The 21,267-nt window shown below is 34.4% G+C and overlaps 1 protein-coding gene across 1 annotated transcript in view; it reads left to right on the top strand.

The window, feature by feature from the left end:
* The first annotated feature begins 4,192 nt into the window (after positions 1–4,192).
* LOC136033831 (geranylgeranyl transferase type-2 subunit alpha-like) overlaps positions 4,193–21,267 on the top strand; it is an 81,458-nt gene continuing 64,383 nt past the window's right edge. The window contains exons 1-4 of the mRNA XM_065714769.1: positions 4,193–4,304; positions 8,762–8,872; positions 13,716–13,843; positions 16,163–16,347. Coding sequence (XP_065570841.1) covers positions 4,302–4,304; positions 8,762–8,872; positions 13,716–13,843; positions 16,163–16,347 — 427 coding nt within the window. The 5' untranslated portion in view covers positions 4,193–4,301. The remainder of the gene's footprint in view (positions 4,305–8,761; positions 8,873–13,715; positions 13,844–16,162; positions 16,348–21,267) is intronic.

The following is a 21,267-nucleotide window of genomic DNA, read 5'->3' as shown; positions in this document are numbered from 1 at the left end:
TTGTAAACCCAACATGAAGCAGTGATCACCCACATTAAGGAATTGATTTTTGCGGTTCATTTGCAATCTTTGATCCTGTATCATGAAACATTGAGCTCCAGGTCGATACGTCAAAGCTCGGCCTTAGAGCCATCATTCTTCAAAATGAGAAGAATATATCATTTGCTTCAAGATCGCTTAACAGGACGGAACAAAATTATTTCCAAATAGGAAAAGAACTTCATGTCATCCTCACTGGTTCCATGCACTATCATAAATATTTGTGTGACCAGAAACGCACTGTTTCTCCGACCATAAACCTCTGCAAGTGATGCTTAACTGCCTTATTTCAAAATCATCAGTAAGACTACAGTGAATGGTACTAAAAATTCAAGTGTACGATTTCACGGTGTTATTCCGTCCTGGTATAGAAATTCCCGTCTCTGACATATTATTCCGGTTTTACCTTCACTAACAGGGCAAAGAGACTCAAATAGATGTAGAATCATACGCGCACTGTAATGGCTTATCTTCCAGTAAGTACAGCAAGAGAACCTCGACTAATACAGCTCACCTAAATTATCAAGAAGGGATGGCATGAAGCTAAAAAAAAATATACCTTTAAATACACTCCAATTTTGGTGTGTCAGGTCTGAATTGACAGTCATCTATCAGATCATACTAACAGCATACCGTATGGTCTTTCCACTTAAATACCGTAAAGGTATTCTTAAATGCATCACATCTAGGAATAGAAAAGACAAAGCAGCGAGCTCAATTCATTGTTTTCTGGCCATGCATGACAAAGGATATTGACGACTATATTAGACATTGCTATGCTTGCACCCAATACCAAAATTCGAATTAAAAAGAGCCCTTGTTACTTCATGACGTTCTTTACTTACCGTGGGAAAAGATAGGCTATGATTTATTCTATAAGAACGGGAATAGTGTCTTATAACAGTCGACTATTACAGCCTTTTATTGATGTTGACTGAGTTGGGTGCTCTGCATACGCCCATCATATCATAGCATGTCTGAAGAGGCATTTCGCAAGATATGGATTCCCGTACATACTTGTATCTGACGACGGCCCGCAATTCACATCGGAACTTTTTCATAAATTTGTAAAACAATGGGAAATAGAACATAATACGTCATCATCAGATTTCCCTCAATCGAATGGCTTTGCAGAAAGGTCAGTGCAAACAGTCAAAGATACCTTTACCAAAACTGATCTAGAAGGAGGGTTTTATGATTTGGCCTTATTCGAATAAAGGAACACTCCAATCCATGGATTCGCATCGCCAGCCCAGCTACTAATGAGCAGAAACTCAAGATCAGTTGTTCCATACACTGGGAAATTTTTTTCCCACACACAGGCCCCCATGGTAAATTCAGACAACATAGAAAGAAGCAAAAAACACGCCAAAAGAAATAACATGATAGAAACTCAAAGAAACTACGAGCTGGAAAAACAGTCTAAGCCCAAATCCATGGCAAACTTTGGAAACCTGGTGTAATTAGGGAAAGAAGACCCTAATCTTAGATCATACATAATTCAGACAAATGGTTGGGGAACGTATTGCCGGAATTAAAAGCATTTAAAAGTTTTTCATATGTTAAACCAACCAGTTTCTGATGGTCAACCTGCAAAAAATCCGCACGCTGAAACCCAAGTAAAGACCACCTGTTGGAAATCCTGCATAATCATCAAACGGACCAAGTGTCACTGTTGCATCTCCATCCAAAAATCGAATTCTAGCTACCACACCTCCACCCAAAACTCTAGAATTAAGCCTTTAAAGATGTCACCTTTGTGGTAGGAGCAATATGTGGGGAAGAGAACACTAGGTCTATGGTGCTGTATTGTCCAGTGTTTATGGTTGAGGTGGGTAGGTAAATCTTTTGGGGTTAAAAGGCATAGGTCATTATTGTTCATAAGAAAATCTTCAATATCTCTTCCAGCATTGTTGGATCGGCCACATGTGCACCAACTCTCACTGTGAGCATTAAAGTCTCCTACAGCTATTATCAATTCTCGACTAGGTACACTTTGCATCATTTGTTCAAATGCTTCTCTTAAATTGTTTTCACTTCCATCAGGGTTGTAAATATTGAAAATATTTATTTTCTTCTGGCGATCTATAAACATTTTGCATCCTATTATCTCGGCTCTTCCCTGGCTTAAATTAATCCATTGTTGATTAAACCGAATGTGATTTCTCACTCCAATAATGATTCCCCCTTTGTCACGATCTGTTCTGTCTTGTCGTATGACCCTATAACCATGAAACTGTATCTTTATAAAAGGTTTAAGGAATGTCTCTTGGATACAAAAGATATCTATTTGATTATCCAAACAAAACTGCACAAGAAGGTCCTTATTAACTTTCACAAGTGATCTGGCATTCCATGATAGTATTTTTAGATTTAAAGTCATTTGTTAGCACACTGATCCCTTATAAAACTGGTGTCAACTGTTGTCAAATTGAGTTTATACATAAATTCACATATTTTCTCCACTCTTTCTGCAATTGGAGCTGAGCCTATTGAAAGCACTTCAGGGGATAGAGCCAATGCAATCCAGATTTTATTCACTGTGTCTGTTATAGTTTGACGTTTCACCGATTCTATGGTGTCTGTCCATATTCTATTTACATTGGTTCTTTCAGGTTTTACTGCACTACTATGAACTGCTTGGGCATAACTTCTGTACATAACCTGAGCTCTTTTAAAGCTAACTTGATATTTTTCAGCCACATTCAGAATCTCTTTATTTTTCACTCTAATTTGACAGGCTGGTGAAGTTGAAGAATGATTTCCAAGACAATTGGCACATTTATACATGTCTTTATTGGTAGTGACTTGGTTATTCTTAAGATGACATTCTGCTGATGAATGCTTCCCTGCACATCGCAAGCAGATTGGTTGGTTGGCATGGCAGTCCTTTTGGATATGACCATATTTTTGGCACTTAAAACATTGGATCACTCTCCTGTTATAGGTATGAAGTTCCCTATTTCTTCCACAGAACCATATGCTAGAGGGAAGAAGATTTGATTTAAATGTAACTAAAACTGCAAGACTGTCCTCTAATTTTTTCAATTCTTTGTTAAATCTTTTCTGTCTGATAACTGATAAAACTTCAATGTTTGACCTTATACTTGCTAGAATATCCTTATTTGAGAGATGTAGAGGAACACCTTTCACAATGCCTCGAGTCAGGCTTTCCCGTTTATTCACTTTAACTTTAGTTTCTGCTATTTGACTTATTGTAAACAGTTTAGCAGCTATCTCCTCTTTTTCTGTATGGATTAAAAGTCTTCCTCTTGTCTTATTAACTTCAAATTCAAACTTTTCCTTTCCAAAAATAGAGCTAAAAAACTTAGAAATTGTGAAATCATCTGGGAACTTTTGGTTATCCTCAGTTACTTGAGCTTCCACAGAAATGGATAAAAGATCACTATATGGCATGTCAACACTTTTCTTGTTCAACATGGTAGGATTCTGATTTATGCTACTTTGTACTTCATTAAGCTTCCGCTTCAAATTTCTGTTTTGAGGTTGATTCAGGTACTCAGACACTGGTAAAACATCTCTTCTTTTCATTCCAGTTTTTGTAGGATTGTCAGTGTTTGCCTCACTGATAACACCTTCAGCTTCTAGTGGGTTCACTGTTCTCATTTCTTCTTCACTATTTTCACTTGATGGTAAAGGAGGAAAGTCCTCATTCCATTCTTGAAGGGATTGAAATCTGTTTGAAGTAGGCACTGAATAGTTTTTCACAATTGGGAAATGGCTGATATTTGTTATTCCTCCTGACACTGGACTAAAATGACCTTGTTCCTGGCAGCTAGAAACACTTGCAGGTGAGTTCACTTGCATATTCTGGAAAATCACAGGCTGTCCTTGATTGGTAATGGGAGATCTCACAAATATAAGTTGTCCATGTTGTTGATAACCAACGACATTGTGGTGCATGGTCACAGGTAAAACTATCCCTGGATCTGGAGGGAGATTCATCTTCTCTTTACTATTTTCTATACTTAAAAGTCAAACTTCCACTCTTAAATCACCCTGTTTCTCTATCTACTGGTGATATTTCAAACACGTCCTATATTTTTAAACTTCGCTCCCCGCCACATTGAGCGTTAATAGGCAGTTAGTGACTATAAATTTTATGCCGTCAGTATCTACTAGATTGTAGATGGCTAGTTTCTGCAAAATGATTCAAAAGTGAACGACAAGGCTGCTCAATTAAGGCTAATAGCATAATTTAGAAGCATAGATCTTTTTGGGCTACTTATTCTTTATTTGGAATGGTAAAACATTTCTCACCCTAATAGACTAGGAATTACTTTGAACAAATGCCGGCAACAATAAATGTTAAAGGAGTCTATATTAGCAAGAAAGCTATTTAGAAAGGCTTGGCCTATAAATGAAATAGGTTTATGAAAGGAAAATATATGCTATTTTGAATTTTAGAAACCTCATGAGTTGCTACTGCGTGCATTAATGGATCTATAATCTAGCCTATAAGTCATATAAGCTAGGCTAAAAGCCAACATTGGAGATTGGTTATGCAAGATCTCAACCCTTCTTGATATGAATTTTGAGTACACTGTCAAGTACAATAAATATTACAATGACAAAGATAGGCCCAGACCACCATGAAAAAAGTAGGGTAAAAAGTAGCAATGCCACCTGGCAGTTTTCAAATTGTTTGGCAGATTTTGTCTGAAAATAGCCTACCATTTTTACTTATAAAAATAATTTTCACTCAAAGAAAAGCTGTCAAAACACAAGTTGTGCTCTGTTTTGCAAAAAGTAGGGTAGCATAGTTGCACTGCAACTTGGCAGTTTTCATGGCCTAGTAAAATTTTTATTGGATTATTATTTTTTAAAATACCAGTGCTTCTGCTAGGCTATCACAAAATTTTCTAGAATCTGTCATCTGTCTTCTAGAAGCAAATTGATTCCCCAAAATCTCCTGTTGTTCAGAGTTGCCACCCCTAGTGATTTATCACTTATGACAATCCACACCTAATAACTGTCACTTTTACTTAACTTGATATAATTTCTTCACTCCTGTCCAAAGTTTTTGGCTCAATCGTTTACTAGGCTATATATCAGAAACCAGACATAGATCATTGAATTACTAACCTTTCTTCCTATGCTAGTAAAAGTATAAAATATTTCATTTAAATTTTTTTTTTGTGAATCATGATAAATAAAAAATGCATGATAATTGAATGCATGATAGATTAAAGGGTACTTACATATTATGCTCCCAACACTCAGGTTTATGATGGGTAAAGCTCAAGAACAAACTGGTTTTACCTGCCTATATTAAGAAACAATCAGCTTACACTTGATGGAGAACAAGTGCACTTTAATTAGAGAGGGGAGTAGGTTAGTTTAAGTCAGGTTACCCCCTCCCCCCAAATGTGCAAATATATAGCCCAATTTGTTTCTAAAGTATTATATCTTTACCATATTTTGAATTGATATCAATGAATTGAATTTTTGGTCAGGAATCTTCACTGTTTAAATTTTTTTTTGAATTTTGATGCATTTGGCATGTAAAAATTAAGTATTGTTCTTTTTTTCTTGAGAGTTCCACTTTACAAATAACCTTTTATCTTCAAATGTGTTCCCCTCCTCTTCCCCCTTCACCATTGCTGTTCTGGTGCCTTCCCCCACAAATACTTTTGGCAGACATTCATGCTTGATTGAGTGGTTCAACTGCAGTCTAGGATATATTTATGGTCTAGGAAAGTTATTAGGTAAGTGAATGAAATTTTACCAAACAGATGTTCTCCTCAAATTAGGGCATTGGAAACTGTTTTAAATACCTAGGCCTGCCTCAACAACTTCTAATGCTTGAGTAATTATTGACCCTGAATGAAGGCTAATCCTGTGATAAAAACAATATAAACACTGAAAATTTTGGTAGATTTAGATTTGCCATTAAAAATTTTTGTAAATAAAATCTTCCTACTTGAAAAATTACTGCCCCTCTTAATGAGACAAAATTAAGCTATAGATTATATTCAAATTTGGAGAATAGTTGATAAAAAGGGAAGTGATCCAAAAACATGATTGATAAAAAACCAAATATTATAGTCAAAAGTAAAAATTTGGTTATTATTTCCAGCTTATTTTCTTGTAAAGTTTTATATTTTTTTTAGACTTTATTTTTTTTTTTTTACAAATGGCTGGTCTTTAATTCTTACTCTTCCACCTGATATCTGTGTTTGAAAACTAATCAAACAGTTTGCAGTAATGAATTGTAAGTACCTTCACCCAACAGGAAATAAAACTTTATATTTATTAGTTTTAAAGTTTAAAACTTTATATAATACAGGAAATAAAACTAAAATAGCTGTTTGCAATATTTTTTTTTTACCAAGTGATGTATCTCTTCTGATATAGCTCTTCTCAAGAGATGTATGTATCTCTTTATGCTGCTGCTTTTTAAAACTTGTTCAAACTAAAAGGTTATTGAGTTTCTATGTTGCTATGTGAAAATTTATGTTCAAATCATTTTTACCCTTTGATCTTGTGGACAAGATTTTACTTACTCCACTTCTCTTCAATGGAAAGTCAATATTTGTCCAAATCTCTCTCAAATAGTCAAATTCTCCAAAACTGTTTATTTGACAGTTGAACGAATCTTAAATAGACTGGTATCAAGGTGCAAATACAGTTGAAGTAGGTAATGGGAAAGCTAAAACATGAAAGATTGGTAGCCTACAACAGCCACACTAAAATGTAGCAGCAATTCTCTATTTATGTTGGGGATTAGATTTGGGCAAAACTAATATCACAGCTTCATAATGCATATAACTGCCAGGCTGCCAATCAATATTGATCTCCTAGAAAATCAAGTGGTACTCTTTATAGTTGTAGTATAGCAACCAATGAGTATCAAGCATGCAGTATTCACTGTTTCTGTAATACCGATAGCATTGAGGTGTATAACTCAATTCATAAAGTAACAGCATTAAGCTAGATACTGTATACTTCAGACTTTGAATACCACATTCCACTAGCTGTATTAGAGTAAATATGACACAGTACTTTTGGTAAAATGGTACATATAAAATAATGGAATATGATATTTATAGCTAGTACATGGCTTGCCACTGAATTAAATTACATTGTTAATTGTGATTCAGAAAACTATTGATATTTCAAACTGCAAGCCATATTTATATTTGTTACTTTTCAGCAAGTTTTACACAAGAATACTTTTTGCTCAAAGTAAAGCTGCCATAGCACAAGTTGTGCTGCTAAAGTGTCAGAAGCTTTTGGAATTCTGCTACTGGCAGCTTTGGAACTTCTTGACAACACCTGGGCCCAGACTCCTTCTGGAGCTGAAAAAGTTTTTTTTTTTTTTTGTTTTTTTTTTAATACAAAAACTCTAATCATTGGTACCTTTATCATTGACGTTTTTAATACAATTCTAAAAATGGATTATGCCAGGTTTACCTTTCACTCACTTGGACTATCTGTAATGACTTCTTCTACAATTAGCTATAGCTATTCAGATTGTTTGTTTTAAATCCAATTCTTATTCCCATAGATTTCATTTCTTCAAATGACTTCCTGTATTCATATCTGATGAAAAATCTAACAGAAACATCCTTCCTCAATCTAGAAAATACTACAATGTATTGAAATTCCCTTTATTTTTTGTATAATTTGTCTCTTCCTTTTTTTTAGTTTTTTTTCCAATTTAGTCCCTCTTCCAAGTTTGAGTGTTCTGAAATTATTCCATGAATACACGCCTTACTTACATAACAGTTAAAACAAACGTGTAGTAGCAGCACTTTTGAAAAAATCTGATATAACAAGATGTCTTTATCAGAGAACAAATGGTATAAAAAGGGTTGAAATAAGGTTTATCTCCTTTCACATGCAAGCAGGTACTTCTGCAATCAGGGAGCCCTGGCCCCTCCTGGAGTTTCTTGTAGAAAATCTCTTAATTTTTTGTTACAAAATTAAAATCTTTTCAAATGCCATCCTTCCCCCAGCCCCCTAAACAAATCTTTGGATGTTTGAAGATCCAAACAGTGTTTAACGGTAATGTTGCAGTTCGTCTCTTCTTACAAACTAAGCACTATTGTAAAAAAAAATTCTGAATTAAAATACAAATCCTGAACTCCCTCCAAGCTGGAATTTATGGACTCTATCGTTTACCATTCTTTTTGTACTTATTTTGGTAAAAGTTTAGTTTTCCCCCTCTTTTGAACAAAAACATTAATAAAAAAAATCCTTGATTTGGGAAATTTCCTATTTATTGAATTTTAGGAGCCTCTTCCAGCTTAACTGAATTTAAGTTCCTTGTCATGACCTTCACCCCTCAATGCATTATTTTTCAGACTTGTTTCTCATGAATTGTTGGTTTATAATGCCAAATAGAGCCAAAGAAAAAGACTGCTAAAGCAGTAAACTTTTATTTGAAGCCTTTGCTTATAACCAGGCATTAGGGGAGGGGGGGGGGGAGAAATGGGATATATATGTATATATATGAATATATATATATATATATATATATATATATATATATATATATATATATATATATATATATATATATATATATATATATATATATATATATATATATATATATATATATATATATATATATATATATATACATATATATATATATATATATATATATATATATATATATATATATATATATATATATATATATATAATATAGGTCTATATATATGTATATGTATTATATTTTTTTTTATAGCATGGACGAATTAAAGTACGCACCACAGCTGAACAGCAAGAGGCAAAGAAGAAGGAACAGGCGAAAAAACTAGCTGAATTCAACCATGTTATGAAAAGGATCTTTGCCAAAGTAACTAAGATGTTGTAGCCTTGTGTGTGCATGTATTTTGCTTATATGATTCCATACACTGTGCCCACACAAAAGGGTTGGAATTTTTTTTAAGGCTCATTAAAGGAACTGTTCCTCAATGGAATGATTTAAAAAAAAGTATTCTCAAAATTTCGAAAATAGGTGTATTAGGAGCCATATTATGAAATCGTATCCCCAATCCCCTGATTTTTATTTTCTGCCTAAGTTTTAGATCTATGCGTCCACAATTTAAGCTTTGCCTATTTAATTGCCGAAATAGAAGGCATGATACTTAGAGTTAATGTATTTTATTTGTAGCCCTTAGAATTTATTTGTAACTAAAAAATAAACTACCTTCTCCAAAAAAGTCTCGGAAGGGAATAGTATCCTACCATTCCGAGTTGAAACAGTTTCTGAACTAAACTCCAATTTACACAAATATTTGTGGCAGCAAGCTTTCATTGGGTCAACATTTCTACTTCTGAGTTACAGAAATAATTAACAGAAACATTTTAATTTTTTGTCGTAATTAGTTATACAAAATGTGTTTTATGGATGAAAGTTAAGAGTGACGTATATGGATAGTTAGGAGGGTATGTTGAGGACGCTGTTGAGTGTTTTTTTCAGCAAGTGTTCACTTCCAATCCTAACAAGATAAGCGATACCAAGATAATTTTAAGATCATTTTAGGATGTATTTTTGTTCCTGTAAATGAATTATAAAGGGCTACAGTTAATTTAAGCCTCTTTTTATCTCTCTAGGATATCTGAGAAAAAAATGAATTCTTGCATAAGGATATTTTCAGAAGATGAGTGTGGGGTAGGCACGATGTTTATCCACTGCATTTTTTTTACGTATTTCTCTAAGATAGAAAACCAAGAGGCAGTATCACATTTCTACGACTAGATTTGAGATGAGGGACGAGGTTAAGTGAATGAGGTTAGGTTAATTGAGTGATAGAGGGAAAGTTAAGAGTGACATAAAATGGATAGGAATTCTCCTATATTGTGGCAACAACGAGGCTTCTTCCTGAATCAACCATGTCTGGTGCCAAATCTCAACTTATCCTTTATTGAGGGTTTAATCAATATTTACAACACAATGAAGCTTCGCTCCACAAAAGGGGTTTCAGAAATTTTCTAGAAGAAAAAATTTATTTTCTTGGATAAAAAAGCCAAAACCTTTTTTACTTGGGGAACAGTCCACTCAATTATGGGGGCAAGAAAATGATAATAAAACCTTTTTTTTTAATTGGAAACTTTCAAGAATCACTGCTAGGGCTAAGGGCCAAATATCTTTTGGGGGTAGAAGGGTATCAGGGCCAGAAAACTTGTTCTTCATCAGTTTGCGATTTCCAACTGTAAGACACTGGGCCATGGGAAGCCTAGTGCAAAAAAATAAATTGCTTCATGGCACTTTTTCAAAATAGAGTCCAAAAGGATAGAGAAAGTTTTTTCTGATCGACTCAAAGTCTTTGGGTCTGTAGGACCCAAATTGACAAGAATCTAGAGAACGCGCAAAAAAAGTCATAATTTGGATAGAAACTTTTTTTCTGTTAAAGAGTGCAAGGGACCTGCTCTCGCAAGTTCCTGGGCAAAGGGAATTTTCATGCAATGGAAAAAGATGGTTAGAGTCATGGGACCAGAAAATGTTTTTATCGATTCTGTTGATACGTACATTTGGAAGTTCTTGGGTCAAGGAAAGCTTAATCTGGGAAAAGAGAAGTAAAATATTTTTTTTTTTTTAGAATGAGACTCTAAAAAGGGCCCATTGACTTTTTTCCCCTCTTTTTTCTGAGCACTTTGAAGTTTAAAACTGCAAGTCCCTGGGAAAAATTAACCCTAAATGAAAGGTTTTAGTTTGCAACACGATCCCCCCTCCCTCTGAAAATGGGACCTAAAAGTGCTAAAATACTTATTTCCGATTGTTTTAAAAGTTTCGAGGATTGTAACCTAAGCTATGGGGACCACACTGTTTTGTTGGGGGGGGGGGGGAGGGAGCCCGCGATTCAGAAATTGACCAAGCGCTATTTGCCCCTATTCAGTTTGAGATCACGCGAGACCTTTGGCTAAGGGGAACCTTATGTGAAAAAATAATTAAATAAAATTTCTGTTCGGCTATCTCTTCGGCTAATTGATGCCCTAAGAACTAAGAAACTTTTTTTTCTGACTGTAAATTTGGAAAACCACTGGTAGCTATTTCCTGATCCTGAGAAAATTAAGCCTCCCAAAAGGTTGACAAACTCTTTTTTTTCTGAGCAGTTTGAAGTTTAAAACTGCACGTCCCTGGGAAAAATTAACCCTAACATGAAAGGTTTTAGTTTGACAGCACGAACCCCCTCTGAAAATGGGACCCAAAAGTGCCAAAATACTTGTTTCCGATTGTTTTAAAAGTTTCAAGGATCGGAACCTAAGCTATGGGGACCACACTGTTTTGTTGGGAGGGCGGAGGGAGTTCATGGCTCAGAAATGGACCTAACGCTATCTGCCTCTATTCAGTTTGAAATCACACAACACCTTTGGCTAAGGGGAGCCTTATGTGAAAAAATAACTAAATAAAAATTCTATTCGGCCAATTGCTGTCCTAACAGCTAAGATTTTTTTTTCCGACCGTAGGTTTGGAAAATCACAGGCAGGTATCTCCTGATCTGGATTGGCTCCAAAGTTAAATTTTCAAATTACAAAAGATGACAAATGAATCTGATGACAGAACGATGACAGTTCCATTTGAAATTTCGATGAAATGAAGGATATGTTAGTTTAGCTTGTGTGAGTCTGTGAAGGATAAACAGCAAGGAAAATTGGTTTTTATTATCTATGACACGTGCAGAATTACACAAGATGACAAATGACTCAACAGCTAAAGAAAAAGGCATGGAACAAGAAACAACAAAAATCACATTTAATTGCAAACGAAAATTTGACTTAAAACTAGTTAACAGGATAATTATGCTATTACATAATTTAGGTATTTCAAAAAATTACAATTTGACAAGGAACGTGTTATTTTAGCATCAGTAAAGGATAAACAGGAAGGAGGAACTGAATTCACGCCAGAATTTCTTAATTCAAGTGAAATTACTAATTTTTCACCCTCTGACTTGAAATTGAAAAATAAAACGATAATTATGCAACTATATAATTGAGATATTTCAGAGGGCATAGTCATTGGATGGAACATTTCCTGGCTGTTACTGGAATATATAACAACGTAATTAAAGCAGAAAGATTACTAATGGGAAAAAACCTGGGAAAGAAGCCTTATTGATGTATGAGCAGCTAAAGAAAGAGGTATGGAAAAATGTTTGAATTAATAATGCGTAAAAATGAAGCGCAACGAGATCTGCAGCTAGAAGACATGAGACAACAAGCATCACGACGAATCCGAAATGAAAATCATGGGCAAAGAAATCTGAGGAAAGAACAAAAGTGACAGGGATAATCACATCGGATCGTAAACTAAATCTGCGATTAAAAGAGACACAAAAGTGAGAATCAGAACGAGACCCAGGAGAAAACTAATTCTATATAATGTATGATTCTTTGATACATTAACAGGAAGGAGGAATTGAATCACGCCATAATTCTTTAATTCAATTGGAATCGCTAATTCGACACCTCATGACTTAAAACTAAAGAATAACGCAAGACTTTACTAATGCGTAATTAGAGCATCAAATATATACAAGCCTGCCAAGTGTCGGGGCCCGGGCTCTCGGTACTATTGCTTACCTAAGCAAGTGTAATTTCTAGTGATGCTAGCCTAAAGGATGCTTTTAAAGAAACAAAATAAATTATGCTTTACCACATTATCTTGAAAAGAAACAAAGAGTTTTAGTGTACATTCCAATATCTAACCCCTTCAAACATAAAAGTTTTTGCTTCCTTAGTGGCTAAATAAAAATATGAATATTTAATTGTGTATCTTTTGCTTTGATACATTCCGTGTAGTCCATCCTTGGCTTCTTGATGGGTAGGCTTCCCTATGTTTTAATGCTTCGATATGAGCAAAGTTGCAAATGGCTTTTTTGTGAGGAAATTTACCAAGAACGTGAAATGAAGTAGATGAAAACTCAATTCGATGCTTTTGGAATGTAACCTTTTTCAATGGGAGACTCAAAATATCTCTCTTTTAATTTGAAGATAATCTTTAGAAATTAAAACTTAAGTTTGGTATGAAAATACAAACCAAGTTAAAAAATATTCTATAGTCTAGAATTGACTAAATGTAAGTTAGGTTTGTCATGTAACCCCCTCTCAAAAAAATGAAGCTTCATAAACAAGGCAGAGGCTGGATGGTTCCATTATAATAGAATTTATTTTAGAGTGTAAAACTCAATTTCTTACTGTTTTTCTTTGTTTTTCGTGGTAGATGGTCGACGAATTAGCCAAGAGGTTTAAATTTGTAGTTTCAACAATTAACCAGAATACTTGAAAACTGTTTCTCCGCTTCAGCCACCTGTCTTCTCGTCTTCTAAGACCAACTGACCATCCGAATTGTGCTAAATTGCACTAAATTTTACAGCAATACCGATTAATGACCGGGCAGAAGTATGATTTTCCATAGATTTCATTTATCTTGGGCGATAATACAGTCATAACAATAACATGTGTTAGGATAATATTTTAATTGTTGTTTATATATAGGAAATGTAGGAAAACTGGGAAAAATTGCAATAATCTCGACCTTACTTTCTTTGGGACACAGTACATGGGTGGAAGTTTGTTGGGCCTGGAGGTGTGAGGTGACCCTGTATTTTAGCCGAATTTTTACTTTTCATCCAAATCCCTTCGTTGTACTAATTGTCTTTTATTTTCTTTTGACAATAGCCTTTATGTTTTAGAGAGTTTCAGATGAAAAGGATCACGAGCAGCTATCTTTAACATCATCTGTCCTGCAGGCAAACCCAGACATTTCTACTTTGTGGAATATTAGAAGAGAGGTTCTACTGAAGTTTCAGACTGAATTGAGGTGCCCATATCTTTTTTCTACTAATGGGGAGGGACGGAAAGGGACAAATGTTAGTAATTATAGAGGGGCGACTGCAGAAAGTCAAATTCATTTAGTCTCGTATTTACTTGTTCAATTTCCTGCAATCGGTAAATTTTCAGGTTTACCATATTACGGCGGGCTGAGAGTTAAAATCTGAAAAATTAAAGCAATTTTAAAGCTGATATCCGTTCTTAAAAGGTCTGGATGCATAATAAACGACTCTTGAAAACCCTTATATAGCGGAAGTATTTTTTTCATATCTTTGGGGCAAAATCTGGACCTTTAAGAACGATTTTGGGGCATTTTTTTTTAACATGTTATTAACCGGAATTTTGGGGACATTTTGGTTTAGAGATCATATGTGTTCCAGTTATGTTCCAAGTTTGACCTTTTTTCACTTGGGTTAATTTTGGATTCATCTGGTTTTTCATCTTTGGCTTAACTCCCATGCCAGTAGCAACTTTTTCTAGCAAATTTTCATATTATTTAATTGACCTAGATTTTCGCGTTTTCTTTTCAGGATTGGGAGTCAGGATTATTTCAGACTTATACAAGATCAACAACATTATAGATTTTCAATCTATTTGATTTAAAGCCACGCAAGAAGTTTTAGTCGAACAATGATTAAGAGTCATTATGATCAAAAGTAGTTTCGATTCAAAATATAAATTTTGACTAAAATTTCCATTACAAATCCAACATTTAAATTCTTTCAGCACTGAGGACAGTGAAAATCTAATCTGGTTGAATCGATATTTAAGGTTTACCAAGTAATAGACTGCTATTTTCTGTACTTAAATAAGCAAATTCTGCTCCTTTCAGTCGGAATAACAAAATCACACGTTTCAAAGATGTAAGTTTCATTAAATCGGAATATCTTCATCTCCGGCACAAAAAGAGATAAGTTGAATATTTTTTCTAAGAATTCTGGGAAAAATATATTTCGGCTTTTAGTTTTCTGTCGTTTATTCGCATCTCTTATACAGGCTTTACAAGTTATGGCAAGACAACTCACTCATTTTTAAATAGTTTAACCATATAAGACAAAAAAGTTTGTAATGTACAAGAAAAAATAATACTTTAAGGTATTGAATTCCCCGGAGATTTTCTTTCTTTTAAATGCAATTTTTTTTCAAATGTGTAGAAAATCGACTGAAGAATCGTTTGCCAATTCGCCAGTTCCAAATACTGCTTCAGCAAACTCAACAAACTGCTTCCAATATTACAAGTTAACGTTATAAAAGTTGTTTGTAGTGTCGATTTCCTATGCTTTCGAAGAAAATGGAATAAAAATGATAAATGGTAATCCCAAGAAATGTTTTTTTCGAATATTAAAGCTAAATTGAAAGTCAAAAATAAATTTTTTCTAGGTGATTATATTTTCCTCGTAACTTATTTAGTGTTTCTATTATTTTGGATGTTCTTGAATCACATATTACTTTAGTGAGATTCCTGGGAATCGATGACCATTTTGATTATTGGTAAATATAGTTCTGTAATTGTCTCTGGAAATATATCCGACGAGCAAAGGGGTCTCTCGGACGGTAGATATAAAGGAGGAAGAAACTGCAGCATATAATTTTTTGTTAAAGCCGATAAAAACAGCTTGTGCCCTTCCCCCAAACCCAAAATTCCACGTCCTCTTGGAATCTCCTGTAAGTTCCCTACTCCATCCCCCATTCATACGACAAAACTGGGCATACTTGCCAAACAACGTATATAATTTGTCACCTTCTAATGGAACCTATCCGCTTGCCTTTAGGATCCAGACTTAAACAAAAAAGTACGCTTTCTTGAGAGCATCCGAAAACCAACTGACTCTGATTTTAAGATATTTCAAAGAAACGATTACCCGCTCTATAGCAATGCGTCTTCGTTTTCAGATTAGTTGTTGCCTAAGTGCTACTAACACTTGCCAACTATATATAGTAAAATGGGTTCCACTCCTGGGGTAGCGTACAACGCTTTGTGAGCAGAACGAGGAACTGTTCTTGATGTTTCTTTGTTTCATATAACACATGAAGGTCTCATGTGAATTCCATGGTTAAGTTTTGCTTCGTCTTCCCAAGGCAAATACCTGAACAAAACAGAATCAAATCGTGCAAGTATTCGATTAACCTTGTCCGAGTATTTAATATGTGTTTACGAAATCATGAGATAGAAAAGAATTGTGCGTCCACAAGTTCTCCAGGTTTTTAATTTGAACGTTATATATATATATATATATATATATATATATATATATATATATATATATATATATATATATATATATATATATATTCATTTTTTTTCTAGCACTGAAGATTTTGACTCTTTGCTAATTGAAGATTTGAAGTTAATTGAACGATGCTTGCCAGTCAATCCCAAATCATATTCAAGTTGGCACCATAGAACATGGGTTCTTGAAAAGATGGCAAAACCGCACTGGGGTCTTGAAATTAAACTTTGTAATGCTGCCTTAGATCTGGATGAGAGGAACTGTAAGCATACTCGCTCTGGCTGTATTAATTAAAAACTTAGGTTTAAGTTGGGAGGGGGTGGGGGGATAGGCCTGATAAATAAAATGTGTTTTTCCCCAAATTATTCAAATAGATTTTGTATCTTCCTGTGTCTTGTATAAGGCTTTTCTAACTGGTTCGGGTACGGGTAAGCTTATCAATGCATATTGCCAGAAGTAGCGTAACGGAGAGCACCCAATGTTTTTTGAACTTTCGGATCATAAATACCAGTTGTCATATTCTTTTTCCATTTTTCTCATTCCAGTACTGGGCAGGGGTGGATCTAGGATTTTCTTTAGGGAGGGGGCGCATAATAGGTTACTTCGGTAAACTTTGCGTACAAAGAAATACCCGAAATTAAAAGGGAACCTCGACAATTATGTGTTGTAGGTAGGTATTGGAAATGGTCGTACATTTAATCTAAAATCTGGTAAGGGTTTAAGTTCTAATAAATCTGTTGAAATTAAAATGGTATAAAAATCTTGATACAAAAAATAGTAAGTTATAAAAACCACCCCGCCATACAACAAAATAAAAAGCTGTTCACCATCTATAGAAAAATATAATATTTAATATTTTTTGCATTTTTTTTTGCCTGTACACTTCTAACCACTATAGCGAGTGAGTTAAGCTTTTTATTGTAAAAAAAAATAGAAAAAATGGTTTTGAACCATCTTTTTGGGTCATGAACTCTTTGTGACAATTTGTATAGGTCAAACCATTTAGTATGTTGCCTAACACTATGGCATCGCTTAGTAACTATGAAAGTAATGAAGAGTGGGAAATGAGGATAAATACACAACTTATATATTCGTAAAAGATATATTGAACATTAAATACTAGTTCCTTTAAGCGTGTAACAGGAAAAAAAACAAAACGAAGAGATAAAAATGCATAGAAGACTTTTAAAACGAGGGTTTTAAGTATAGGCAATAAAGCATTAACTAATTACTGTTTCTTTTCAAAAATAGTCTTTTAATAAGCTGTGTCAACTTTGACAAAATCTCAAAAATTTACTAATAAAATTTTACTTTTCATAAAAACGTAGCGTATCTTTCCACTTTTTAAAGTTCAATATATATTATAAAAGTCTATTTCCCTATTTCCACGGCCGCCATATCTATTTATTACACAGTCGATGTCTACCTCAATATTTCAGAGAACGTTTATAATGACTAGTCCTGTCAGTCTAGAGTCCAGTCAGTTTAACGCTCTTCGTTAGTATTTCCTCTTCTATTCATCCTAAAATGTTCGAATGAAGACCAAAATCGTCAGAAAATAAGAAACTGTAATAAATATACATGTAGGTATTTGCTTCAAACTAAGTATATGAGTTGAAATACTCTTTAAAAAACAAAAAATAATGTGTTTGTTATCGTTGTATTTGATAGGTAGAGATCGGTGATTTAATTCTTAGGATTTCAAGCTGTGGAGATTTCTAATTATTTTTTTTTTTAATCTTGATATTTTCAGATTTTCAATTCAAACGTTTAAATCTTGATATGTCTGTTGAGCACAAAAATAAAAATTTGAAATTTGACTCAGATTTAGCATTAAGTAAGAAAATTCTTCATTAAAAATTTTGATTTATAAACAACTAATCGTGGAAATATGATTCGATGGCATGTATCAAAATAAGTATGAAAATCCTCAGTGGTATATATAACAGTTTAGACAAATTTTATCGACGAATATCTGCAATCTCTATATAAAAACATTACTATATTTTGTGACTGGTTGGTATTGAGAAGGTGAGAAATTCTGAAATAATATTGCAGTTGTATTCTGTTTCCGTGGTTAACTCAAGTTGTATGAACTTTCCCTTTGTATAATTTTTTATCATTTTTAAATGTTTGAAGAAAATCAGTGCCATTCCCCTGAATCAAACTGAGAATTCAGAGACACATCTATACCAGCTAGATAAAAAAAAACACATAATTATTTGCCTGCTTTTATAAACAATTTTTCGAAAATCTATTCTTCTGAAATGATTACTACAAACCTTTGAAGGAGTATTTTGCCTCATATGCTAAGTTTTAAGTATATACTTATACAAGCCTTTATTAAAGTTTAAAGAGTACGACCTTTATTTTAATGTTTTAGGATGAACAGAGGTGATTTGTCACATAATGTAGAGATTTAATTAGATAAAAATAGGCAATAAAGTGGCCACCATTTGCTCACCAAAATCCAAAACTGAAATTAACAGTTTTTGCACTTCTTATACATCTACTTTCAATTATACAAATTCCCTAAAAACAACAATGTTGTAAAAACCGCCCTGCTTTGCAAAAAAAGCAAACCCAAAAAACGAATCAGACAACCAAAAAAGTAATAATATCAATTTCTTTGCCTCAGTCCCATAGCAAGGCTCGAAGACAAATTTTTGACAGTAAAAAGAATTAAATATTTTGCTTTTCAACCCCGTTGTGATAACACAATCCTGAAATATCTTTTCGGCAGCCTAAAGAAGTTAGGATTCTCAATTTCCCCTCCTTGTTATTACGAAATGAAGATTTTCGCCTCCCATTTGGCTTTTGTGGTAAAACGGACAGATTCCCTTGATAAACCTAAATTTAATTAAATACTTTTGGCAGTATGCTCATTAGTAAAATCTAACAGATACCGCAAAAAGTAACTGAAACCTTGTTTCAAACTTGTTTGGAAAAATGAAACCGTCTTAATAATTAAAAACTTACTAAAAACTCAACTATTGAAAACCAATTACAAAAAAATAACTTTCTTCTCAACCCAAACCAGAGCAAGCGGACCCAACCACAAATCTACCACTACGTCACGTCCCCCCACGCTCCCCCTGGATCCGCCACTGGTACTGCGATTCCACTTCTTGTGTTTTCCAATGATCATCGTGGTTTTTCAGAACTATTAAGATATTTTCTCTTGTCTTTTCAATCTTAATTAAAACAGTTAAAAGAATTCTCGATTTTCATAGCTAGATTCTAGTTGCCCTGCAGTTAGTGCAGTAACATACCCTAACTAGATACTTGTCTAGTGCAATTTCAATGATAAATATCACAAACCTATATGAGTGGCAACATACGCTGTTATTGTGTTGCGAGAGCAACACTTTGGTTTTGTCGTGTTTTTTTTTTTTTTTTTTTTGTTCCTAGCACCCCGATTTCAGCTTATTCCTAGAAAGTGGTAAGGGTCTAACCTCTGCGGTTTTTACGGAAAGTGTGGACCTTAGGCCGGATTGATGAATATGACTTTACATTTTGGAAAGCTTCGTAGAACTCTTGCCTGGGGCCAAAAAGGATGGTTTTTGCTTGTCCTTGAGCCAGAGCCTATAGTGTGTGAAGTGAAGAGGAGTTGTATAGCCTATGTCAGAGAGGACTATCTGAAGTTATGCAGCCAAGCTTTCGTTTCATCAAACCATGTTTCTGCTTTCGAGTGGAAAGCTCCGTTCTAGCAGGCAGGCACCAATTTCAAATTGAAGATGGACTAAAATCTATAAGTGTTAAATATATGCGACAGTTACCCTGCCCCACAGCCAATATATCTTCTTTGAGTGATAAATAGAAAAATTTAGAGAAGCAAAAAAGCGGCATTTTCCCACGGGTCCGAAAGTGCTGCCATCTATTGTTTCTACCCATTTCTGTTCGTGATTTCAGCTGAGTTTATCATTCGGTTTTTCGCACTTGGGAATGCGGTAGAGAAATGGTATCAGATGTGTTAAACTTTAAATGTTCTCTCATTGCTAAAGAAATTAGAGTTTATCCTTTGCTCCTTTCTAAGTGATAACGTTAGAAAGTTGGCCTACGGCAAAAAAGTCAACTTTTGAACTAAGACAGATAGATTTTTTTTTTCGACGGCAGTCGATAGCTTTTGATGAGCTGATCAAAGTATATGTCATCCATTTTTTTTGTAAAAAAATTCCTTCATGAGATATACCAGTTTGAAAGTTTAAAGGGGTTGACAACTTCAGTAGTAAGGTACACACTGAAACCAAAAATAGGCCAATACCAATTGTGAGACATATAGGGGAGTTGTAAGCAACAGTCGGCTGTTAGCTCATAATCATCCTCGGCAATGAGGGGTTCGCAACTCTTACTAGTTGGTGTACCTATTTTTTGTTTCCGTTGTATTTGATGGTAAGACCAATTTGGTTCCAGTGGTAAGACATGTAGGGGACTTGTAAGTAATAATCGGCTGTAAGGCTACAATCATCTTTAGCAATGAGGAGTTTGCAACTTTTACGAGTTGGTGTACCTAGTATGTATTTTAGCATCCTTACAGATTAACAACTTCAGCGTTTAGTCGCAGCGAGGAAACAAAACCAAAGTGTTGCTCTCGCAACACTTTACTCAGCGAAGCCGAGCAAAGGTTGCCGCAACACCTCACGTTGCCCATGCAACGTAGATCTAGTTAACTTTCGGCTAGTCTTTGCATATTGCTTGTAGCTACTCTTCATTTTAAATTTTGATGCTTAATATATTTGAACCCTCTATACATACACCCTTCAATATGTATCTAAGATATATGGAAAGCATTTAAAAACGTATTTCAATCAAAATTTACAACGTGGGTGGAATTTTTATGATAGCTAGCCGCAAAAACTAGCATAAATCCTTCAACTCTGAAAAATTCAAGGCTGGTCAGTAGTTTCTTTTCCATTTTTGCGCATATGCTAGTGTTTACCATCATTTGGTAATTACTCAGTCCTCGTTACTACTCAGCCTTGAAAATAGTGATTTTTTGTGCCACAATTTTACCGACTCATTTTTTTACCTACTGACTGAAAACATTGGGGGGGGGGGGTGTCTCACCATGCGATGTTGCACGCTAAGATGCAAAATCTTGTCTGCAATTCTGTATGCAGGACCATTTACAACCCCTGTAATCAAAGCACCGACAGAGATTGCGGTTTCAATAAGTTCTTGA

This window comes from Artemia franciscana, chromosome 12 (assembly GCF_032884065.1).
Source record: "Artemia franciscana chromosome 12, ASM3288406v1, whole genome shotgun sequence".
Classification (NCBI taxonomy): Eukaryota; Metazoa; Arthropoda; class Branchiopoda; order Anostraca; family Artemiidae; genus Artemia; species Artemia franciscana.
Note: the sequence above shows the minus strand (reverse complement) of the source record. Positions and strands in the feature narration are given on the sequence as shown.